The 25,641-nt window shown below is 38.8% G+C and overlaps 4 protein-coding genes across 4 annotated transcripts; 1 reads left to right on the plus strand and 3 right to left on the minus strand.

The window, feature by feature from the left end:
- Window positions 1-2,011: 2,011 nt before the first annotated feature.
- LOC108173980 (nuclear intron maturase 1, mitochondrial) lies at window positions 2,012-5,231 on the minus strand. The gene has a single exon (XM_017334074.3). The coding sequence runs from the start codon at window positions 5,152-5,154 to the stop codon at window positions 3,067-3,069; it is 2,088 nt and encodes a 695-aa protein (XP_017189563.1). The 5' UTR covers window positions 5,155-5,231; the 3' UTR covers window positions 2,012-3,066.
- Window positions 5,232-6,853: 1,622 nt separating this feature from the next.
- Window positions 6,854-7,291, minus strand: LOC103444017 (uncharacterized). Its single transcript, XM_008382925.1, has one exon. The coding sequence runs from the start codon at window positions 7,289-7,291 to the stop codon at window positions 6,854-6,856; it is 438 nt and encodes a 145-aa protein (XP_008381147.1).
- A 1,016-nt stretch (window positions 7,292-8,307) lies between these two features.
- LOC103444000 (mannosyl-oligosaccharide 1,2-alpha-mannosidase MNS3) lies at window positions 8,308-12,936 on the plus strand. Its single transcript, XM_008382907.4, has 6 exons — window positions 8,308-8,785; window positions 9,103-10,052; window positions 10,788-11,043; window positions 11,594-11,791; window positions 11,921-12,069; window positions 12,198-12,936. Exons 1-6 carry the CDS (start codon window positions 8,705-8,707, stop codon window positions 12,454-12,456), a joined length of 1,893 nt encoding a protein of 630 aa, XP_008381129.2. The 5' UTR covers window positions 8,308-8,704; the 3' UTR covers window positions 12,457-12,936.
- LOC103444001 (potassium channel KAT1-like) lies at window positions 12,731-17,268 on the minus strand. The gene is made up of 11 exons (XM_008382908.4): window positions 16,957-17,268; window positions 16,665-16,880; window positions 16,400-16,555; window positions 16,218-16,275; window positions 15,797-16,114; window positions 14,900-15,139; window positions 14,584-14,682; window positions 14,454-14,486; window positions 14,065-14,250; window positions 13,286-13,970; window positions 12,731-13,100 (listed from the first exon to the last, which is right to left on the minus strand). The coding sequence occupies exons 1-11, from the start codon at window positions 17,133-17,135 to the stop codon at window positions 12,985-12,987; spliced, it is 2,286 nt and encodes a 761-aa protein (XP_008381130.1). The 5' UTR covers window positions 17,136-17,268; the 3' UTR covers window positions 12,731-12,984.
- Window positions 17,269-25,641: the final 8,373 nt, after the last annotated feature.

Below are 25,641 nucleotides of genomic sequence, written 5' to 3' on the forward strand. Positions count from 1 at the left end.
ACAGAGAGGGCGCCGATATCTACCACGGCGAAGCCCTATGCAGACAGAAGTTCCACGAGCTGCTCGACAAAATGTGCCTGCCACGTGGCCTCCTCCCCTTGGACGACGTCGTCGAGTTCGGCTACAACTCCACCTCGGGCTTCGTCTGGCTCAAGCAGAAGAAGAGAAAAGAGCACCGCTTCCGCGCCATTTCCAAAACGGTGTCGTACGACACGGAGGTGATGGGGTTCCTGGAGGAGCACCGGATGCGGCGGCTCTCCGGGGTCAAAAGCAAAGAGCTTCTGGTTTGGGTCTCCATTTCGGACATCTACGTGGACCCTAATTCGGATCTGAATAAGATCACGTTCGCTAACGGCTCCGGAATCTCCAGGTCGTTCCCCGTCACGGCGTTTGGGCTTGAAGGAGAAGAGAAAAACGGTGACGGCGATGGGAGAAAATGAAAGCTTAACTTAAGCTTTTACGAGATTGAATAAATCCTGTTTATTAGTTTTCATTTCATGTGCAGGGCCAATTAGGATAATCACAACTTGATAATCAAAATTAAATTACGTTTCTCTCACATGTTTTGTTTTGTATTAGTTGATTCCATGACTTTGTGTTAGGATGTTTGATGAGAGATTCTTTGTGCAAGATGTCATGCCGACGCCTTCTGCAATTTTAAAGGCCTCCATGTTTGCTCTCATCCACTCTCTGTTGGTTCCACCTGATTGTCTCTTCAGGCAGGTTTGGTATTGTTGTGTTTTGAATAAAAAATTGTTTGTGCTGTGTTGTGAGAATAAGCTCATTTTTGCTGCTTCACGCAGTACCAAACCAATACTTAGTCTCATATACCACCACATATAGATAAGATCTTCTCCATTTCTACTTAATTTTCTCAACTTTCAATTTTAGGAATAGAATGGTTGTTTAGAGCTTTAATTTTAGGTTTTAGAATTATAGTCGAGAACAGAAACCTCAAGTTTCGTCTCTTTAAATGTCAATATATGCGATCAAAGTTAAAGAACATTGATTAGAAGAAGTGAGGTTTTTTCAACGTGCCCCATCTTTAAGAAATATTGAACATTCTTCAAAACGTCGGATTGGTGCTTCGATGTAACGAGATGTTGACACATCAACAAAATCATCTTGCACTCCTCAAAGTGAACTTTCTCATATGGGTGGAAAATCGAAATTATTGCTCAAATAGAAACTAGTTTTTGGAGAAACATGCTGAATCTAGTAGCTGTGGTTGCTAATTTTTGGCTTGACCCCCTCTAATCTAAATGTGTTTATGAATTTCGTGGAGTAACATTAACACCAACTGCGGGACACGGTTAATTAGGCTGAAGTGGTACTTCTGAGGTTTAATTTTAGCATCTAATGCCCAATTGTTAATTGCTGGTTAGGTGCAAAGTGACTTTTCATTAAAAGAAATATCCAGATTAACATCTAAAAATAAAACTAAAGTAAGATAGTCATAACAATTTATTGTTTACTAAAATTTATATTTCTTTTCTAAATGTGCAGTATATTTGATATTGTTTTAGGGGTGTGATATCCACACACCCTTTTTTACTTCTCTCACACATTTTTGGTTTTCAGCCGTCGAATCGAATGAATTAAAGAAAATCAACTGACAGAAATTAACAAGGGGTGTGTGAGAAGTAAAAAGGGGTGTGTGAATAGCACACCCCTTGTTTTAACTTGATGAATAGTTGTACAATACCTATTTTTTTAGAAATTATAATCCAGAAAAAGGTCATCGATTCAAAAAAATTGTGAGTGATTTTCACACTCATGTTTTTTTCATTTGCATTCTTCTTCTTGCTCGTGTCCTTGTATTATCCTTTGATTTGTCAACTTTAAGAAGCACACAAAGAAAGTGAGTGCGAAAATCACTTTCTTGAATAAGAGCATATAATGTGCGTGTTTATTTAATTGTTAATCCTTAAAAGGATTGGGGACCAACCTCCAAAAGTCCCTTAATTAAAAAAATTTGAATGTCTAAAAGTGTGTAGATTTGAGCAGCTAATTCATGCTAAAAGATGACATTAATCAAAGCATTAATGTGCAATTAGAGTGTATTAGGAAGCTGAAAATCTAGCCAGATTCAAGGCCCGTTTGGTACAGCTTTCAGGATTCTTTAACCCTGAACCCTGGAAATCTAGCCACGTTAGGTTTCTGTTACTTCAATGGCAAGCAACTTGCAGCCAGAGCTTTGCATACAATATAAATCCAAATCCTGCACTCCATTTCCTCCCACCACCAGTTCTTGATCCTTCCCAAACAATTCCATTCTCAAACATGTCTTCGGCACTAATCAAAACTCATCGAAGCAACGCAGAAACTTACCACGGTGAAGCTCTGTGCAAGCAGAAGTTCCATGAGCTTCTGAAGGAACTGTCTCTTCCCCAAAGGCCTCATCAGGGCAGACATCGAGGAGATGGGCCACCACCAGCCATCAGGCTTCGTGAGGCTGAAGCAGAAGAAGACAACGCACAAGTTTAAGAGCATTGGCAAGACCGTCTCTTAAGATGATGAGCTGACAATGCTGGTTGAGAAAGGTAGGATCACGAAGCTCACTGGTGTTGCCAGTAAGGAAGTATTCGTCTGGATTTCCGTTTGTGAAATCTACTTCGATGATCTCTCTTCAGACAAGCTTACCTTTAAAGTTCCCGCTAGCCTGACCGCAACATTCCCGGCTTCGGCATTTAAAGACGAAGTTGAAAAGGACGACAGTGAGCACTGAAGTGTTTGCTTAGCAACATTCTTGAGGGAAAATCATAGGAGGAAACTTGGCCCTAATCATTGTCCCAAATCCGTCACTTCTGACTTCTCATTTGCGCTGAACGTTGGTACTTTTCTTGCTTTTCTTACTGTCGCATTGCAAATTTCAATCACTCAAATATACAGGCGTGCAGAGTCCTTCAGTCCAGCAACAATTAAAAGCAGCTAGACTCAGAAAGAAGCAATATATTGGAAAGTTGACATCCCTTCATGAAATGGACGATATTAGCATTCCAAGCAGGTGCACTACCCCGTTCAACTCTTGATGAAGTTCCAGTTGCCATTCTCTGATAGAATTCATCATGTGCCAGGCACTTCAACGCAATCTTTTCTTGTTTCTCTTTCTTCCCTTAGCTTATAGTTCCGAACCCCAACGGTTTTGAAATCCCACAGAATTTCAGATATCTCATCTTGAGGCAAAATTAAACCATCTCGTTTAATTGATCTATGCAAGGCACAAAAGAATTTTGGGTCTTCAAGTCTGATATAGTCACGTAAGAGCCGCTCATGATCCGGGACCCAATTTCTAGGAAATGGAGAGTAATCACAAGATGGAATCAGAGACATGTGTGAGAACCGAACACCTTCGATTGCATCAACAAGTCCCACCCTCAGTAGATCAGAATATTCGGGTGCAGAATTGTTGCTGCTCTCCCTCAGTGGACGACTGAGATCACGTGAAGCTATTCCATACACCTTGGCTCGTGATTTTAGTCTATATCTTGCAGCGTACAGTTTAGCCAAAGAACTACGAATAACATAGGCACAAAACCCAACAACTTTCTTGCGATTATCAGCATACTTGTACCAATCAGCCATGGTCTCTAACAACTTATTCATCTGGGAATTGGTATGAGCTTGACCAGAGTAAAGCATTGGAGTGCAGGGCAGTGGCTCAGGATCTTTATCGCCCTTAACAAACTCAAGCCGCCTGAATTGGCGAATACATTGTTGTAAGCTAGCAGTAACCGAAAGGAGAGTCCCCACCCCTTTTTGGCTCACAACATTGCCTCCAGAGGCTGTGTACCTAAGCGTGGGGTGTATAACCCTTCGGGAAATTATATGGTCTAAGAACTGAATTCCCCTAGTTATGTGTTCAATCTCCACCTTGGAGTTATCCAACCTTATCCCAAGTCTTCTCTCACAGAACTCAATTATTTGCTTACGAATATCCACCGCATCCTCTCTAGGCCCTCGAATACCAATCAAGAAATGACCCCCATATCGAATATAATCCATTTTTCTAGTTTTCTCATTCCCACTAGAAGGAACAAACTCTGGCCAAGACGGGTTATGACAACCATCATTTATCGAGTTTTTCCATATAGAATCGAGACTAGATGGCTTAAAAAACTCAACTACCTTATCCTCCATAACTTGATCCAATTCATTAAGACAAACATTAGCAAGTAAAGGACTCAAAATTCCACAATGTCCATAAGAAGGTACCTTAGCAGCTTCTTCAGGTGCAAAGTTGAAGAACGTCCTCAACCAATACGGGTCTGGCTTCGGCTCCTTGTCGTTCAAAATCTTCTTCTTCTTCTTAGCCGCTTTCTTCTTCTTTTTGTTCTTCGGCCATTCGCCATCACCATCACTCTGTTTTCGATTCGGTGCTCGGACAGCCGATTGGATCAAACCCAGTATTTTCCTGTCTCTCACGGCCTGCTCTAAGCAACCCATTACACAATTCCTATCCACATTGTCAAAAATCTCACTGATATCTCCTTTCAGAAACCACAAGTACCCGGCGAAGTTGCTCCGGATGGTCCGAATAACCGTGTGGGCATTCCTTCCGGGTCGAAAAGCGTGGGACTTTGGCGAAAACCGGGCCTCGAAAACAGGCTCCAGTATCATCAAAAGGACCTCCTGAACGACCCGGTCTTGGAAGCAGGGCTCGTCAGACTCGAGCATAGCCTGGAGCTTACGCTTGGATACGATCTCTTTGCTGGGTTTGTCATTGGGGCTTCGGATATACTGCTGGGTCTTCTTGTTCCAGGAGAAACTCCCCCGAACGACGGAGTTTCGAAGGGAGAGGAGGTCATGGAGGACGTGGGAGTGGATAGCGCTGCGGGGCGGGAACGTGCCGGTCACGTGGGCGCAGGAACGCTGGTAGGCCAATACCCAGAGGTCGAATTTGGAGAGGAAGCCAGTGAGGTTGGGGAAGGCGATGGTGGGCGGGGAAGAGAAGGCCTTGACCCACAGAGAAGAGCAGATTTCGATTGGGTCTTGCTTGAGGAGCGAGTAGGGATCTTGCTGATCTAGCTTTGAAGGCGGCGACTTTGGCGACTGCGGCCGGGTGGAGAGCGACCATGAGAGAGAGCGAGTGAGAGTTTTGAGGATTGGGGAGCGGTGGCACTCCAGGTGTTTGATGGAAGTTCTCACTGACATTTTGTCGTTGCAAACTTGCAGTACATAGAGAGTCTGAGACACTCTTCCCTCCTCTTTTGGTTAGGTTGGGACCGTTGGTAATTCACTATTGAAGCTGAATCTCTGTCCTTGAGCATGGGGCTTGGGTGTGTGATCGGATGGGCCTTGTTGGTCTGGGCCGGAGTTTGGGCCCAATGCTTAATTGGATGCACTAGGCCCTTAAAATGGGCGAGATATGTCGTATAGGCCGTATCTGAAGCCACCCATGCGTTGTTTTTTTTTAATACATCGATATTTTTACACTAGGGGAAGATGGAGTTTGATTAAACCACACAATGGGCAACCTAATTCGGTATCAAATTCGCCATCCACGAGATTCGAACTTAAGACCTCTTATTTTTAAGTAAGAGGAATACTACCAGACTGTAGTACTAAGTGGCCACCTATGCGTTGTTATATGAGAAAGTAAAACTATTCAAGTAATATAAAGGTTGCCCAAACATTTCCCGACTTTATGTCATTGTCTCGTTAAATTATTGATAGGTTTACCTACATAGAATAACAACTTAAATTATTATATTTCTTCAAATCCATGGGTTTATTAAACATTGGTATTTGAAGCATTTCCTTTCTCGTCTTCCTCAATGTTTACTAAAACACGTGAAAATGAATCACTAGAGGGGCAATGTGTTCTACTTACATTTAATTCTTTAAGTCAAGTTTCTAATTTACATCATTTTCAAATCAAGCACAAAATCAAAATCTAACGGTCTCAAAATTTCAAAATATTTCATACTCCGAATACCATAGAATTTTCGCTAAACCAAAATGTGAAGGCTATAGCTAGTGTGTGTGTGTGTGTGTACTGTATAAGGGATGTATAGATTTGCACGCAGATTGACATATTGCAAAGAAAGAGAGCCCCGTCCATGCATGGAGTTGGAGTATACGCTACGAAAACTTCGACAACCCAAACAAAACAAGTGCGTGCCGTGTGCCCTCCCATCGATCTCTCATGGGACTCATACGATGCATATTCACATGCCCTCTTCCTATTTTCCGGCGGCTTAAATTCTCACACACTCACCCACCATTGACTTTCTGTATGATCTAGGACGAATCAAACATGCCCAAATCTGTATACATGTGTATGTGTGTTTGTCACAAGCAACAGACATTTCAGCAACATTATGTCTCAACATGCGCAGTATATTACTAATTAATTCATTAATCAAATTTCATACATTAAGAAATTAAGGTGAGAAAAGAGGCATTTTCTTATCATATCCATTTAAAATATGATATGCGACACCATTTTTTTCCTAGTCCTCGGCCTTGCATTTTACCCGAAATTCTATCATCTTGTACGAATTGTTCTTCAATTAATGAATAGCGTAACATTTTTATTAAAAAAAAAATTGAAATAACATAAAACACAGAGAGCAGATGTAATTCATATATACCTATATATTGATATAGGCTAACAATAAAGTGTTTTACAATTGATGTTCTCTTGGGCAACCTTATTTTACGAACCCTAGCGCTTCAAGCAAAAAGGCGGGTGACAGATCCGAAACAAAATTCACCAAGAAAATCATAAAGAAAGTCGAAAACTAACAGAAAAAGTACTCCTCCAGTCCATCGATCTTCTTCATCATTTGTTTTCATCGTCGCGTGGCACGCATGCACGTGCGCGGGAACAAAATGAAACAGCGGCGGTTTAGGGTTTTGCAGCAGTGGGAGCGAGGTCGCAGAAGAAAGCGACGGAGTTGGGGTACGCATTGTGGCAAGGCGACGAACCGGAAGGCGGGACGAAACCCTTGGGCAGCATCACCGAGAACGGCGCCGTTTTGAAGTCTTTCTTGGTCGTCTTCTTATTCATGTTCCTCTTGTGCCTCATCTTTCTGTGCTTCTTGATCGGATCTTGTTTGTCCATTTCAAACAGCGGCGTGTTCTTGATGTAGAACACTCGGTATTGGGTGGCGGCGGCCGGGGGTATGGCGGCTGTTGGGGTTTGGGGTTGGATGTCGTGGGGTTTTGGTGATGCGGAGGTGGATGAGGAGGAGGAGATGAGGGCGGAAGAGGAGGGGGTGCGGATGAGGAAGAGGAAGGTGCAGATCATGCAGTTGAGGGTGATTTGACTGTTACTGAAACCCATGAGAGAGTTGAGAAGAGTTGGGTTCTTGGTGAATTTATGATGAAGAAATGAAATTTGGAATTTGAGAAAGGTGTTAATCCCAAGAAAGCTTACATTATATATAGCCAAGACCTAAACACCTGTGTTTTAAGAAACAAAAGGATTAGTGGGATGCTTGTATTAACGTAGATAAGTGACATTTTAAACATTTACGTTTGGTTTGTTTTGTTTTGTTTTGTTTTGGGTACTAATTAGAAGTAATGCTACATTTACTATTTATTTTACGTTTGTCTTGTTTTGTTTTGTTTGGGGTACTAATTAGAAGTAATACTGCATTCACTATTTATTTTACGTTTGTCTTGTTTTGCTTGGGGTACTATTTAGACATAAGTAATGTTATATTTACTATCTATTTATATCATCATTTGTACCATTTTTTAATAGAAATGGGCCCATCAAGCAATTTTGTTCAGAAATTCCATTGTTTTAAAAATAATTTCACACTTCCCATCTATTTATATCATCTATGTAATAGAAGTTGCTCTCACCAAGAAATGTAGATTCCATCTCTAATGATATAAATGATAATATAAATAGATAGTAATACGATAATTTTCATTGTTTTAATTCATTGGTTGTTTACTTCTGATTGTAGGGAAAGCTTCTCGACAGCGTGACCCGCCCTACTACAAAGGACCGACTGCGACCCAATTAAAAAGATCAATCGAAGGGAGTTATGATCAACTCAGTCTACCTAAAAACGATGAAGGCCTCTTGATAAATTGACATAACGAACATGCAAAAATAAGAATTTCAAATCCGATTACAATTGAATCAGTACATGATATGACCAAATAATCTCATTGCAGTCAAATTGCCTGACCAATTGATATTGTCAAGAATTATTATTTAAATTTATTTGCTACTTTTATTTTTATTTTTGTTGGAACTTAATTTTTAAAAAATAATGGATTTTGTATGTTAAAAAATAAAAAATTTCACCATTATATAAAAATACGCAATGTACTACAGTGTTCCTGTCAGAATGGAAAATTTCTGGTTACAGTGATTGTGGACTTCCAAGTCAACTCTCGCAACGTCCGAGCAAGTCCGATAGAAATTGCCCATCATGGCGTTTTCATCCAACGGTCAACAATAACTCTCTCTCTCTCTCTCAAAAACTGGAGAGAGGAGGAGCTTTCAGTCCTGAACGATCGCTCATCGCCATTCTAACATTCCCGCGAATCCAATTCTCACGATTCCAAAAACCAAAATCCAACATTTTCCCTCATTTTCTCACGAAATCAGATTCCGGCGGGATTTCGATCCAAGTCCCCCCGCGGTGCCTCTCAGCCTCCGATTAGAGGCGGAGCTGAGGACTGAGAACGGAACCCTAAGGCGGCGGCGGCGGCGGCGACGACGATCGGATCGAGCATGTCGTCCAAGTCTCTACCTTACTCCAAGAAAGATGTCCACTACGACAACGCCAAGTTCCGCCATCGCTCCTTCTTCAAGGTCTTCCATTCCTCAGATCTCTTCCATTTTCTCCCTTTCGTTGACTTCGATTCATGATTCCGATTGCGATTACTTCTGTATATCGATTCAATTTATTGTCTGTTCATCGAGCTGAAATTTTAATTTTCTTTACATTCTGGATTAATATTGTATGATGCTCCTCTGTTTTCAAGTTTCGACTTTCAACGACTTTAACAGCTAAATTTATGAATATAATCACAATTGAATCATAATCTTCTCAATTTTTCATATGGCTGGTGTGAATTCTTTCTAAATATTCTGTAAAACCAATTGAGTTTCTATTTCTTGTTTCCCAGGTGATAACTCAAACTTTACAGACCAGTAACGTAAAGAATCATTGTATGAGTTGTAGTACAGGAAAGTTTCTACTTTTACTAATGATATTCGGTGTAGCGTATCTTATGCTCACACATACTAGTCCCACCACTGATGGATTAGTGAAAGGTGGTAATAATGGTACGTATGAGCACATTAAGAGTGGCGGCATTAGGTTTGGAAATATTTTCAGAAAACCACCGAGGCTTCCTCCTCAGTTACCGCCTGATGAAAAAGGTAGTCGTGGCAACATTGGTCTTGATCATAGGAAGTTAAATTCTGACCCGAAATGGATAGCTAGGCAACAGAATGTCAAGAAGGCGTTTATTCATGCGTGGTTGGGATATAAAAAGTATGCAATGGGTTATGATGAGTTGATGCCCGTGAGCAAGCGGGGGGTTGATGGGTTAGGTGGTCTAGGTGCAACTATTGTGGATGCTCTTGACACTGCGATGATAATGGGTGCTGACGAAGTTGTTTCTGAAGCTGGATTATGGATTGAAACACAACTTTCAAATAAGATTAATCAGACAGGACAAGTCAATTTATTTGAAACTACAATACGTGTTTTGGGTGGTCTTTTAAGTGCATATCATCTGAGTTCTGTGGAAAATGGGATGGACCCTACACATAAAGGACCTAAGCCAGTTGTTTATCTAGAAACTGCTAAGAACTTAGCTGATCGTCTGCTAACTGGTTTTACTTCCAGTCCAACTGCTATTCCTTTTGGTGATATTGTTCTTCGAGATCCTTCAGCGCATCCAGCTCCCGATGGTCTTAGTAGTACTTCAGAAGTCTCTACTTTGCAGCTTGAGTTCAATTATCTAAGTTCAGTTTCTGGTGATCCAAAGTACACTGTGGAGTCTATGAAGGTCTTGGAACACATAAAGACTCTGCCTAAGGTGGAAGGACTGATACCCATATTTATAAGGTATGAGTCTGAAATATTATACTAATACTTACATCATTATTCTTTTCAATTTCTTAATTCTTGTTCATAAGTCTAGCATCGTGTTGACATTTTCCTTGTACTGAGGAGTGCCTTTCTGTGTCATTAACGCTGCAAAAAATTATTTGTATTTTTCTTGAATGATGATTATTTATTGCATGCATTATATTATGGTATGGCATGTAGGTTGATTGAAACATTTATATAGTTGGGTCTTAGAAATTAAAATGTAGAGCTGGGAATATGAAAAGGCCCCCCTATTGCTTAACTAAGAACGAAACATATGTAAGAGTGTACTTCTTTGTTCTTTTATGAGAATTGCTCACCTGGTTGATCCCATGTAGCCTATATATGTAATAACTTAAGCAGTAAAAGTTATCCCTTCGTCTTCCTTTTTTGGACAATGTGTGGTCCATGTGTTTAAACTGTTATGATATGAGTATTCTTATTGAAGAGGGTGCTGAAAATTACTGATTCTAGTAGTGCCCTAGGTCTCATGGATACAAATTTTGGTGGATATTTTGAATTATTATTAGTTTTCCTGAAACATATGTATTTATTTGTTCTTGTGAGTTGAGAATGTGTTTTATCTTTATGTTTCTATTTTTTACCAAAATTTGTTTGGGAGTTGGCGTCTCCCATGTTTCTTCTTGATTTTCTCCTAGTTTATTGGTTTACTATATATTTTTTTGTTGATGTTGTCTATATTGTCTGCAGCCCTAGCACTGGTGAATTTGCTGGAGAAAATATAAGACTGGGATCTCGTGGTGACAGCTACTATGAATACCTACTGAAAGTTTGGCTTCAGAAAAAACGGGAAAGTAATTTTACTTATCTCCGTGATATGTACGAGGAAGCAATGAAGGGTGTCAGACACCGTCTAGTTCAGAAATCAATCCCCAATGGATTGGTTTTTGTAGGGGAATTGCCTTTTGGAGCTGATAGTTCTTTTAGTTCCAAAATGGACCACCTGGTATGTTATACTTCACAAAATCTTTGGCATTTAGATAGCTTATAAGTTTGTTCAAGTCAGAGAAGGAAAAGGTTGACTAGTTGGACATCATGTTGCCCCACATAGGACAGTGACGTGTAGGTGGCATTGAATTTACTTAATCAAAGTTTTGACGTCTAGCATGACGAGAGAAAGCAATTCATACAGCCGACCCCACATAGTGGGATAAGGCTTTGTTGTTGCTGTTGTTGTTTAAGGATTCGGGCTGGGATTATGTGAGAGAAAGCAATTACCATTATTCGCAGGAAACAGTCCACTGAAAATTGTGATGGCAACCTCTGTCCTCATCCTGCTATATGAAACCTTCTAACTTATTTAATTTAAAATTGATTGTTAATATTTAGCTTTATGTTCTTTCCAGTTGTAAGTATTTTGCACAACCACAAAATTCACGTATGTTTAGCTTTTTGTGGTACCTGGAAAAGCACGTACCTGTCATTAGAATGATGATCGGCATCCTTGCTCTTTTGAAAATGTGTCTTAATGTGACATTTTGTACTGCCTTTTGCAGGTATGTTTCTTGCCTGGCACTCTTGCACTTGGGGCCACGAAAGGCCTTACCAAGGAAGAAGCAATGAGAAATAATATGCTTAATTTTGAGGACCTAGAAAATTTGAAACTTGCAGAAGATCTGGCTAAAACATGCTTTGAAATGTATTCAGTAACCTCTACTGGTCTTGCTCCAGAAATTGCTTATTTCCATACAATGGTTAGTTTTGGATTGGTTTTAAGTTGTTTGGGAAGAGATCCATGAACTTATTATCATGTTTTTTGGTTTTTTTTCAACTTTATATTGTCTATATTTTACCAGTGGACTTGACAACTCTTATCGAAGCAGGAATTTTCTGAAGGAGGTCTTGATGGTGGTAACAAGAGTTCTGAATATATGAATGACATAATCATCAAGCCTGCTGATCGTCATAATCTCTTGCGTCCTGAAACAGTGGAATCATTGTTTGTCTTGTACCGCATCACAGAAGATCCAAAGTATGCTTATGCTTTTACTTTCTTTCTTATGCATCAATCCATTTCAAATCCCCATGAATAACACATGCGTAGGGGATAAGTCATAACCCCTTCTGGAACACTTTCACTTACGTACTAGCACATTGCAGATATCGTGAATGGGGTTGGCAGATTTTTGAAGCATTTGAGAAATATACCAGGGTTGATACTGGTGGATACAGTTCTTTGGATGATGTAACTTCAGTTCCTCCTCATAAAAGAGACAAGATGGAGACGTTCTTTTTGGGCGAGACTCTGAAGTACTTTTACTTGCTGTTTGGAGATAGTTCTGTTATTCCATTGGATAAGTTTGTTTTTAACACAGAAGCTCATCCTATTCCAATTGAAGGCACTGCCAAGATGGGATAAAACTTTGTTGCATTAAAGCATCAATTCAAAGGAAGGAAAGTATGTATGGACAAATTATATGGTAGCAGGCGCAAACATGGACGCTTTCTTGAGACTTCCTGGTGTTTCATACATATTTAGAGAGCACATCTGATTCCAGAAAACAGTCAATACCCTGGTTGAAGTTTTAGAGGCGGCTTAGTTTGTTTATTTTCTCTTGCAATTCATCGGGGATTCTTCTACGTGATAAAGATACAAGACCTGGACGTCCCTGTACTGGGGGTAAACCAGATAATGAGAGGATTTTAATACGTAGTTCTTGCTATTTTATTATTTTGATTAATTACCTGACGGGGTTTTACACATCCAAAGTATTAAGAGCCATATTCTGTAATTGACTCTTGCACTTTTCCAGTAGTATTACTGGTTTTAGTTACATCAAAATTTCTGTACTCTCTTATTATACATTGCCTAAAAAGTTACAAGCTATCTTTGCATCTACATAGTTGTATTTTAATGAGATCTAGTCACATCAGAATTCACAGTATTTCAGTCGTTATGGAGAAGAAACAGGTGATCACCATCTTGAACAACACTTATGTCATCTATTTCTGCATTCTCTGCGTTCACAACTTTTGTAGGTTTGTGTCCTCCGAACTTATCACCTGCAATGTCATAAAGTGTGAAGACAAAGCTATGGCGTTTATGAAAAGTGTATGCTGATCCTGCTCAAGGTATGTTTTTGACATTCAATTTGGTCTTACCTTTGTTGAATATTGTCTAATTTATAAGAACTTATAATTCAGGATTGTCTAAACGTGCGTTTTGAGGTGAGAAAAAGAAGGCTTACTGGCAACTCTGAGCAGCTCTTCGATCGAATCAGGTAGGATTATTAACTTTGCAAGCTGCCTTTCCGACGCAGTTCCATTCTGAAAATGCATGTGGATAGTTACTCTATTGTTGATTGATCTCATCCCTTCTCTATCTGGGCCAGAATTGCTCGGGTAGCACTTTATGGGTACTTCTTTCTGGTGAGAGTGGGAAAATTGGGCACCCTCGTGTCTTTTGGAATTTCTTTTACAATTCCTGGTGATTTCAGATGTTTCCAGTTCAATAAACTGTATTCTATGTTCGGCTGCTCTCCTATTCTCATATCGTCGTAAGAGGTCAGTTATGCTCTTGTTTCCTTGCTGTTGTGCCAGATCTTTCGGCGTCCATCCTCTGGCATCTGGTTTGTTTACATTTGCTCCTCCTTCGACCAAAATTTTGACCATTTCCAAATCTCCCTGGCAAACAGCTGTGTGAAGAGCCGTCTGGCCATCCTCAGCCATCGTGCTGACATCCATTGCACATCTAGTTGAAATATCAGCTTTGCCTATTTCGCTCTTTTCTATAGTCTCTGAACCTGTAAACAAATCATTCCTTGCTTCCTGCATTGATGGTTCTTGATGCGAGTTATCTTTGCACCCCGCGCAAGAACAGCATCCTTCGGTATGTGGATATTCACAGCCCAACCCTTCTTGTTCCTTCAGTTTCTGTAAAGTAGAATACAGAATATCAGTCTTGGAAGAGAAGGGTGGTGTGCATGACTGCATGTACATTTTTCCGTAAACAATTTTGTTTCCGTACCAGAAAAATGTTGTTCATGATAATCTGCTCGTCATCCCTGTTTGCTTGTATAGTGGTCATGAGTGAACTTCTGCGGAGTCGTAATATTTGGGAAAGTTCGGTTGTCCGAATGGTGAAAGGCTGCGGCCTATGACATAATACTCCGATTTCCCCCAAAGTATCCCCCGCAGTAGCCTTTCCAATAACCTGTTTAAGAGTGAAATCGGATATTTCCTGTTCTCCAATCTCACACGGTATTGAAATGTTTATAATCAGGACCAGGTTTGCCCTTTGCGGGATGTCAGAGCCAATCGACCAAGTATGTATTTCAGGTCAACCGGACTCTCGCATCCCGCAAAATGGGATCCCCTTTTTGAAAGGGTCTGTATACATGTGCATATGTGACTTACTTGATCTTGCCCATCAATATTGGACACCAGATCCTGCAACCATAAATTTTTCCAAAATGAACCTCAGGTCGGAAAGCATTTTTAAGAACGTTAGGAGATTATGCAAGAGGTAAGAGTTAAGCCGGCTCACCGCCGCACCGGAAACCAGTATGTATAGATCGGTCGGAGCCTCGTTTTGCAGAATTACGTCTTCCTTGGGCGGAAAATACTCTGCATCTATTTCTGAAACCTTAAGAGGAGAACACATAGTTTTAGCATCTTGTGAGCAACAATAATGCTATTTCGATACACAACTCTTAACACCACTGTCGACAAACTACCTAATAGAGGTGTGCCCTATCATTGAGACTCACTTCTATTAGTGAGAGTGTTAGCAATGTGCTTAGTATCTGAATAACGTTACTCGGTGTGGTATGAACGATAATAAGTTAATGTGATGATTTTACCAATTGAAAGAGGAATTCATGAGAAACTCCTTGAAAGAGGTAGATGTTTTGAATGATGGGGAAGAAGAGATGTTGGGCAATGCTAGAACGAAGGGCTTTTGGGAGACCATTTAAGGTCTCTTGCTGCTTCAGTCCTTCTGTCTTGAACTTGAGGCATATATGTGAGAGCATTTGGTCCTGAATCCTTGGGGGCAAGTCATTTCTTGCTGCAAATTCTGTTGCAGCTCTCACTGTGTCCCTCTATCAAACACCAAAATCAAAGAAAACAACAATTAATACGTGGTGTATTATGGGTAAGAACTATTACGGTTTTGTGTCCGCGCAGAGATTTTGTCTCATCACCCTTGTGTGGGTTTCTCATGTTCCTTGGTTGAACAACTCACGGTTGATCCACTAGCTGTCTGGGTCCCACCCAACCGCGGTGGAAAGATTTCAGTGAGTTATGCCGATCAATAATAAGATAAACCGATGAGTGGGATAGGAACTATATCCCCTCTCGAAGGAATAAAGTCAGCTGAGACACTTACATGGGTGTATATCACCGATAACACCCAAGAATTTTTCTTCGGTTTGAGTATTATATAAAAACTAGATCTGTATATTTGTCCCATGGGGATGGGGGACTTGTAACCTCTCATAACAAATATTTTATGTGAGTTGGGTTAGGGTTGAAGAAACACTTTCAAAACGTGGGGTAGCAAGAGAGCATACAAAGGAAACATTTCCATGTCTTTTGCAAGTAATATATGGCCATGGGACCTTTTTCTAAAACTTTGATTGTGACTGGGGGTTTGTTCTAGTCCATTCAGAAGTAGAACCCCCCCCCCCAGAAGCTGCTGATTTATTTATTTGCAGTACTAAAAACTAAGAGCTGGAAGGAGGAGGACTAAAACTTACAAAGATTCTGGTTCTGCTGGTCCAATGAACTACAAGATTTGTCATGTTTCCTATGAGGTAAGAATTCAGTCCCAAGTTGAAGAGCATGTAGAAAATATCAAACAGCATCTCTCTAGGGTTCTCAGCATGCAAATCTCCATAGCCAGTGGTTGTTAGTGTTGTGATGGACCAGTATATTGAAGTAACGTATCTGTTCCAGAGACCGTCTTGTTTGAAATCCGGGTACACTGCACCGATCCAGGTTCTTTTCGGATCAGGATACCGGTCTGCTATCAGATAGTTGATGCATCCGGCGCAGTGCACTGCAAAAAGGGTTACCTGAAATTTGACAGGGGACAAGTTTTGATGCCACCGAGTTTAAAATAGTGAAGAGAAAAAAGACGAGAATTGTGATGCACTTATGGGGTTTTTCGGGGCTTACAAAAATGAGCTTCGTGCAGCGAATCCAGAAGTAGTTGAATCGGATGTCCTTCTCAAGTCTGAAGGAAAGCAGAAAACGGTTTGTAAGTGTTTTGTGTATTTTGAAGGAAAGCAGAAAACTATAGGTAGTTTTATGTCAACCGGAAAGTTTGGAGAAAAAACAAACGCAAGGGAAGATGGAACCTTGCAAAGAGGTAGCTGACTCGTCTGAGGCGCCAGAGGCGGAGCATGTTGAGTACTTTAAACCCAAGTTCGCTGCCGCGATTTGTGAAGAGGAGGCTGATAGACTGAAATGGTGCAGTGGAACACACGTCAAAAAGAAACCAGGTTGATAAGTACCTGTTCGGTTGTATTGTATGGAAGAAAAAAAAGGGTTATTTCTTGCAGAGAAATTAAAACATGTAATATATGTTAGTTGTTTCGAACCAGAATTAAGCCTTTTACACACCTCATTGCGATTTGCTTTGGATTGTCAACAAGAAGGTAAGAGCGGCTGTCGAGATAGGCAACAAAGAAAGTGAGAATGATGTCAATGCCAAAGAAGCCGTTGACAATGTTGTCAACGATGAAAAGAGCATCCTGCTTGTAAGGGAGAAATGCAAACTCGAACGGGCAAATCCACGCAGAGTAGATGACTAGAAGAACAAGTACCATCTCCCACGTCCTGAAAAATAAGCATCTTGCTTAGTATTAGAATCGGAGAAGTATATATTGTGGCAATTATGAAGGATGATCATCACCTATAACGAGGATTATACGGCGAGATAATGTATTTCCGGAGCTTAGTAGACTGGTTGATTCTGGCACCAAGGGAAGGCAGAAGATCAGTAGAGAAGAAGCTGCTCTGAGCAACAGTGTCTAGTTGGTACTCATCAATACAGAACCTTCGGAAGAAGTTTTTTGCGCACGAAAATGTCATGTTCTTCTGTGTTCGAGTAAAGCGGTTTTTGCTAACTAGATTTTTCAGGTTGGTTAAAGTCTTGTGAGAAAAGGGTATTAATAATAGCTGCAGCTTCCCCTGTTGCTTTTCGGGTAGTTTAGTTTCGACTTTCACACTTGTGACCTATCTGCTTTAAAAAGAATATGCTGGAAGTTTATGCTGTGCAGGCAGGTGGCTCGTGCTGGTTGTGGATGGAAAAGGGAGTAGGGAAAAAGAGAGAAGAAAACTATACATCATGTTTGAACAGGAAATTGTACGGATGGAAGAGAGAGAGAGAGGAACACGAAACGAACACGTTGAGATGAGACTGGGGAAGTGGCAGACGAGCAGCTTAATTTGTGTAATGCTGTCGGAGCTGCAGATATGTTCTGGAGTGAGTGAGTGAGAAGCAGAGAAGATGGTAATGGTGGTTCTTGTTGAGTAAAGGTGGGGGTGGTGGGAGATCCATCATTGATGCATGTGAAGATATGCTCCAAGAGTAGTTGCTTGGCTAGGACAGATTTCATTTGGGTTTTCAGCATGTTGTGACATTGGTGCCTTTTTTCATTTCAAACTATTAGAAATGAGAGAAAACTCTTGTGAGACTGTTCCCGCCACGTGACAATACAAAGTTGTAGAAAAAAAAGTCTAGTTAAAAGATAACATGTGATTGAATTTGATGATACGCGTTCACTTTACACTGCTACTAGAAAGGAACAATCCCACATAAGTTTTTTCTCGGAAATGCTGATTCTGATTTAGCTCAATTAATAGATATGCTACGTGGACCAATAAGAATTTTCCTAGAGAGTTGGTTACACAATCCAACAAAAAAAAAACTCAATTTTGCTGTTTAACTAGATCATGATTATTCAGCTCACTTCGTATACAAAAGTAAGAGGCTAAGACTGAGATTGTCTGTACACGAAGCTCAATCAGAACCATAAAAGTGTGAAATGGATTGGTGCCGTATACACTACCGTTGGTATATGGTTTTGACCCGTTTGTAGTTGCATGGCCCAACCTTTTCCATCACTACAGGGTTTTACCGACTAATCGTTTCATGGTTTTCTTTTTAAAGAAAAATTGTTTTATGTTTGTGGTCTGCACGTTCATGCAGATGATTAAGGCTTAATCCGTTAACTAAATAAAAATGGATGGTCAGGATCGGTTAATCTTGAATGGTAATTTCCCATCTGGAAACTTCCAATCATGCAATGCAGATTTGCTGGCTCCATGAAATCTTATTGCATGACACTTGATTCCCGATGTGGCATATGGGATGTTGGCTTTGTTTTTATCCTGGAAAGCGTGACTGGTTGTCAACAACAAAATCGAACATATTTTTCAAAAAAATTATTCTTCTAATTAGCCCTCATCTCTTTTCCAAAGCTAGGGGTGTAGTGTTTTAAGAATTATACAGACTTTTTTCCTGAATTTTTGAGGTGATAAACATTCATGGATTTAGTATATTTTTATTGATTATTATAAACTCCATAGAATTCCATAAACTTTTAATGATGTACTTTTGGGGAAGGTAAAAGAGTTAAATGATAGAATTATGCATAATTTTAGAGACTAAATTATGTTAGAATTTTGTGGATTGTTTAATTTTTTTTTTAGTTTTCATTTATTGAAGTTGTGGTGGTGGGAAAGATGGAGGTGGAAGTGTCACATAATGATTTTTGGCAAAGATGATGACGTCAAAATTGATGGTTTTGGTGACTGTGATAACAGCAAAGGTGGTGATTGTGGTGGCGGGGGCGATGTTTGGGTGGTAGAGGAGTAAGGATGGTGGCAGTAATAGGGTGGTGATGATGGTGGCAAAGGTGGCAATCATGGTGATGGTGGTGTTGATGGTGGTCATAGTAGGAATGATGATGACGCTCATGGCAAGGACACTGACAGTAGTGGCGGTGTGGATGGAGGAAATGGTCATGGTAAAGGCGTGGTGACAATATGGTGGTGTAAGTGGTAATAATAATAGTTATTACATTATGATGGATGGTGGAGCATATCCTCAGAAAATTAAGAAAATTAAGTTCATCAAAATGTTAAGAACAAGTTGGATTTGCTAAGACAGAATAACTATAGAACGGAATATGAAAGATTGGACTGTTTCATTGGAAAATCGTTTCTCATTTTCTGAGTGTTGTGTACGTCATTACTTCCCTAAAGATGACCTTTAATCACCAGCTTAAGCAAACAATTCAGCGATAATTAGACAAATACACAACGAGTATAATCCGTGTCATTGGGTTAATGCTGATGTGATTAGTAGGCATGAAAGCCCACCTGGTGTGTTTGCAGTACTAAGCCAAACCTTGCAGAGGGTTGAAAGGGTAGTGTTAACGTCAAGGCACGTGCACCGCATGCGTGTTTGGGCATGATTAGGCAGAAACCCTACAACTCTTCCATTGTTAGTGGAAAAGGATTCTCGCCGGATCCGTTTCCTGGGGATTCTGTGATCGTGACCGTTTATTGTACATCATATGGTTAGTTTTGCGTTATGTACTATTTATATTTAATTTTAAATTTTAAATTTTGAAATAATTTTTAACCGCACGATATATAATGAATAGTCACTATCACGGAATCCCCAAGATTCTCAGGAAAATGATCATCGCCGGATCCTTTTCCATTGTTAGTGACTATGTCGAGCAATTTTCATCTGCAATTATAGGACTCTCTCTCCTCATTGGACATCCTTATTTCTTGGGAAAGCCTTATTGAAAAGGACAGCGGGTTTGTATGTATACATGTACGCTTATTTAGGTGGATTGTGCCAAAATTTTCAAAACACCATGTGAGGTGTGATAAAGTTAAGGAAGACAATCCTAACACCCAAGTAACTTTATATATCAGAGTAAACTCTAGGGTTAACTCAAACGATGAGACTAGGAAAATAAGTTAGAATTCAACTTGATTAAGGGTTCGGTTTTCTTTTACTGTAATAAAATAGAAGCAATAGTTAAACTAATGATGCAATACTTCTGGGTGGTTTATGCATGCCAAATGAAGAAGCTAAAAGTGCCATGTGACCATATCACATATAAAATATAATTATATATTAGATTAAGCTCTAGGGCAGGAAAATAAGTTAGAATTTAACTAAGTTAAGGGTTCGGTTTTCTTCTATTGTAACAAAATAGAAGCAATAGTTAAATTATTGATGCATTACTTTTAGGTGGTTTATGCATGCTAAATGAAGAAATTAAAAGTGTCATGTGACCATATCACATAACAAGTTTGAACTTTTTTGGTACCACACGTGCATGCTTCATGGAGCATGAAGCACTTGGAGTTGAATAAATAGATGAAATAAATAAAAAGAAAGCAAAAGAAGAGAAAGAAGTTGGTATTCCCGTGATGGTTGGGAGGCCATGGGCAATGGCCAAAATGGTGGGCAAATTAAGGTGGTCCAAAATGCACATGTTAAAAGGAAGGGTCATCTCCTTGAAAAGTAGTGTTGTTGAACTTTCCAGCATTACTCCTGATTAGGTGCCTAATTAATGTGCTAATTAACTAATAGTGCTGAATGTTGGTTATGATGTTTATACAAACAAATTGTTGTGTTGCGAAGAGTATTTGTCTTACAATTTACACACTTTATGTGTTAAGATTTCAGAGACTTACAAGTAGGCACAATAGTTAAGTTCCACATCAATTATTTAATTTTAGCGCTACCACGTGAATACCATGTACTAAAGAATTAAATAAGTTCAGTAGTTAGGGTCCATGTAAATAACCTGCTCCATCATGTTAAGATTTTAGAGAGACGGATTATCGGTTTACTTATTCCTCAACTACATGTGCAATCGAATAGGTTTGAGATTTTATCACAAAATATCTCAGTGCAATTAGAAGTGAAACTATTTAATATAAATTGTTATTTATTTTCGTAAAATGCTCAATGAATACTTTTTCACATTACTCAACATTATATTGTCAGACTATAAATTTTAATCATTAAACAAGAAATATACAGTTGAGATTATATTTATTTAATGATCACCCCTCCGTTGAAGTTGCTGTGTGTGGATCGTCCAAATCATAATTAGCAGCTAGCCATCACCGTCATCTACATTTAAGGAGAATCTAAGTCTTCAATTTCTGTAGATTGTGGATATGATTGCTGTCTTGAAAATGGTCATGCATGCATGATGGCTAGAACACCAATGTAGATTGATTAGATCAAATACCTAAATGTTTGGAACTTTTGAAAGGAATAATTTCTGGTTTTGTTTGCATTGCATAGAGTTGTAATATCGTAAGTTGTCCAGAAATTATTAAATGAATTAATTAGTTTAAGATGCCTACGGAACGGATCAAGTTCCTTTCTTTATGCACTTTAAACAAAAAACCATCATCAACTCAGGCATGCGGAAAAAAATCGAATTTTGAGTCAATTTTTTCTTCAATAGGTGTATTTCGGGGGTTGGAACTATAGGTCTTATACCTGTAGAGAAAAAAATTGATTAACCTTATACGTATAGATAAATAGTTAAAAGTACGTTGCAAAATTTTGGACTTTTGCACCCTTATAGTCGGAGATAATCTTAAGGCACTTTTAAGAAAAGAATAGCTAGCTTTTTGCTTTAGTTTGGAGAATAAAAGCGAGATCCTAATTCATAGGGTCATAACCCTAGCTTTCTTAATTCATGGAGCATGTCTTTCCAAATTTGGGTCAGATGTCACTCCCTATCAAAGGTTCATGATACCCCTCCCAAACTCATCCCCAATTTAGTTACTTTTTGGTGTACTACCTAAGAATACCGAATATTTAGTAGTCATCATTACGCAAAAATCTAAGTAAACGAGACCAAAGGTCGTCAAACAATAGTAATTTCTCCTCTTTCAACCTAATTAACTTGTTATCTTTCCATCTTATATAATCATATATCCTCCATTATATTTTTTTTTTCTTACCACATATCTTAAAAGTAAACTTCTTTTTCAATTTCAAACGTGTAATCTTTATTTTAGTAACTTACAATTCAAATAATTAAGAACATTTAGCTCTGCACTTGAAATTCTGTGTTCCACTCTTCTCTTCTCAATATTGCTTGTCAACTTCATTGAATCCCCCGCATTGATCACATTAGCTTTATCGTGCAGTCAACTAACTAGGTAGGGGGATGGAGTTGTACATAGAGGATTGCTATATCCCAAAACTAAATGATTAGTTCCATGAATAGATATGTATGTATGCATGCATGCATGCAATGAAGAGTTGTAGAGTTTGTTGGCAGCTACTAGCATCTTGTACATCCATGCATGGAATGAAGAGTTGTAGAGTTTGTCAGTGCGAAATTTATAAAATAACTCATTTTTAAGATATATATATTTTTTTAAGTATGACAATATATTGGTACTAGAAAATAATAACTTAAATCAAAACAACCTTTGGGACTTACTGGTTGTAAGTTTACAAGTGTCATTAAATAAGTAAACAGAGTTATAAACATAATCTTCACTAAATAATAAAAAACAGTTCAATCTTAAGCAATTAAATAAAGAAAAAAAAACTTTAAAAACTCTAACTTTAGAGTTTCAATTGAATATATAGCATTATTATATAATTAATAAAATTGAAAAGAAAATCGTTTTTTAAGGTGTTGTTATTAACACTCCTAATATCTCATTGTGCATTCCAAATTTTTATATTTAGAAAGAAATAAAAATTACACTTATAAAGTGCACTATAAGATTTTAAAGTGCTAATAAAAACATTTTTTTAATATTTAACATTATTACATATAAATATCAGATACCAAAAAATTTTGAGAGCTCTGTACGATTGCACATTTTGTTCCTCTTAGCGCCGCCTTTGGAGTTTGTTGGCAGCTACTAGCATCTTGTAGTGAAAATGGTGTAGAATATGTTCCTCACCACTTAAAGTGATTGGCCGCCGCATCCCATTAACTAATTAATTAATAATTAATCAGGACGCTATCGGGGACCAAACAGCAGCAAACTGATCAATATTTAGTACGTACAATATGCATGATCACGGCCAGTTCAAGTTGCATATTGTACGTACCCTTTTAAGCGTGGCTTCTTTGTCACTCAACTAAATTGATCTCTAGTGAGAGAACCTTATCATTTCATGGTCCACATTTTTATCGCACTCATTTCAAAATACTTTTCGAAACGATTCGAATCGTTTATCTTTTAGGTCTTTTCACCTAAAGATCTTATGATTATGTATACCAAAGATCTTATGATTATGTATACCAAAAATCATCCAAATTTAAAATTAAAATACCATATGATTACCGTTGGATTAAAGGGTTTCTTTGTAGAATTGTATTCGTAAATTTTCTTCACTACAAATGAATGTCTTAATAGTTTTGGATTTGTCTAATTTTTTGCAATGATGATTTATGAATAATGTTCTAAGTGATAGATGGTTCGGATTGTTAAAATACATTATAGAGTGAGATGGTTCGGATCGTTAAAATACATTACAGAGTAAGCTCCACAAAAGAGTGTGTCAAAAATTATGTAAAAAAAGTGGTTTCATGGATCCGCCCCCATATATATATACTAGTTACTGAGGATAATATAAAACCGTAATGGGATACTGCCGAATGTACATGATTTGGAAGCTCAATAGATAGAAGGGAAGAAAATGGCATGTTTGAGTGGATATGTGTATTAAAAGGGAATGTTTTTGGCAGCCGCCCGGAGAGCTTTGGAATGGCATTTTGAGTTTAGATTTTGAAATTGCGCTTTTTTTAAGTTTGAGAACTATGCATATATGCATGCTTTGTTAACTAAGGAATTGAAGGTGACATTTTAATACAGAAGATGCTTTGGCGGAGTTGTTATATAGTTGAGTAAGCCAGTTTTCCAGCATGTGTAGACGAAACCAAAACAAAGCAATCAACTATATTAGCATCTCAATATCTTCAGTGAATCGCGATATTTGGGTGAAAGATGGGTTGGGGAAAGTTGACTGGTCTCGCTCACCGTAAAAGCCACAGGTTCGATCGTTTGGGTATATTGGTAGTCAGTGGACACGGATCGAATCATGTATTATATCCAGTTTTTCTAGTAGTGTGGCGCTGCTGCTATATATTTTTACCATTTGTTTCTGTGTTCGTTTGCAGAGAATAATGCATGCGAGGGTTGATGATGTGTTAAAATTACACCAGATGACCAGATAACTGGCCAAAAAACTGAATACATTTAAGGTACATTTGTTGCACCGGACTGTCTCAAACTGGACTAGCTGCATGGACTAAGTTTGACTGGCTCAGACTAGACTAATCTAGATTAACTTACTGAAGCGTTTGGTGCAGTATCGGACTAAATAACTAAAATAATAAAAATAATAATTAAATCTTATCATTTACATTTTTTTCTTTTTCTTTTTTTTAAAACTCTCCCACTCCCGAAAGCTCTCCATCTTTTTCTCCTGCCCCTCCAACTCCCTCTCACTCTCACTCTACTTTGCCCTTCATCATCAAACTCCATTCATTTTCACTATTATTAGAAAAAGTCATCTTTTGGATGTTGAAATTGCAGACCATCAAACTCCATTCCTTTTCACTATTATCATCAAACTCCACCCTTTTCACAGCTAAAGCATTTTTGAAGAATGTAATATGGGTTTTGTAATTGATTTTTGTTTTCTGGGTTTTTGCAGATCCGTATCTGGGTTTTGGTGGGCGTCATGGAATTTGGCGACGGTGTCGTGGCAGATGAAGGCGCGGTCGAGCGGAGGTCGAGCAAGCCGAGGATCTGAGCAGAGGAGAATTGTTGCCTCTCGACTGCAAGATCAATGATAAACACGAGATGCGCGGCGCATTGAGTGACGAATCTGCCTGATTTTGGGTTTGAGTTCAGGGCGAGGAGAGAGGAAAGAGAGAGTGAAATAGAGAGCAGGAATAAGTCTTAGCTAGTCCCATGGTTTTTGGGGACTCTCGCTAAGAACCTTTAGTGTAGGCGAGTCCGGACTAGTCTCATTAACACTAGTCCTGGATGATAACAAACACCGGACTGGACTAATAGTTAGTCCAGTCTAGTCTAGTGACAGTTAGTGAGAGCAAACAAACGTCCCCTTAGGGACTTTCTTGATTTGTTCTGCATTACTCGTGAATGACATTGTATAAACTGATCAGAATTACCTAAAAGTAATTAATTAATCAAAAGTAAACTTAAATTTCATTTGGAAAGTACTTTTAAACGACTATTTGTATAAAAAAATAACAATATACAACCATTTGATCTAGCAGAATCAAGTCTTTCACTCGGTTAAATTATGCCCTCTATTCAAATCTCATGTGGCAAAGATAAATCATTTCATTTCTTGGTCATTTTACACACCTTTTACGAATTTATTCAAAGAATAATCATAAACCTTATTGCATGTTTTCACTAGCTATAGCTAGCTAACAAGTATTACCACTGGCCGCCCTTCATATTTCATGACATTATTACCAAAACATCATCTTGTCAAGTGACAGCAATTCTCCGGACTTACTCTAATTTTGACGAT

Source organism: Malus domestica, chromosome 05 (genome assembly GCF_042453785.1).
Source record: "Malus domestica chromosome 05, GDT2T_hap1".
Taxonomy (NCBI): domain Eukaryota; kingdom Viridiplantae; phylum Streptophyta; class Magnoliopsida; order Rosales; family Rosaceae; genus Malus; species Malus domestica.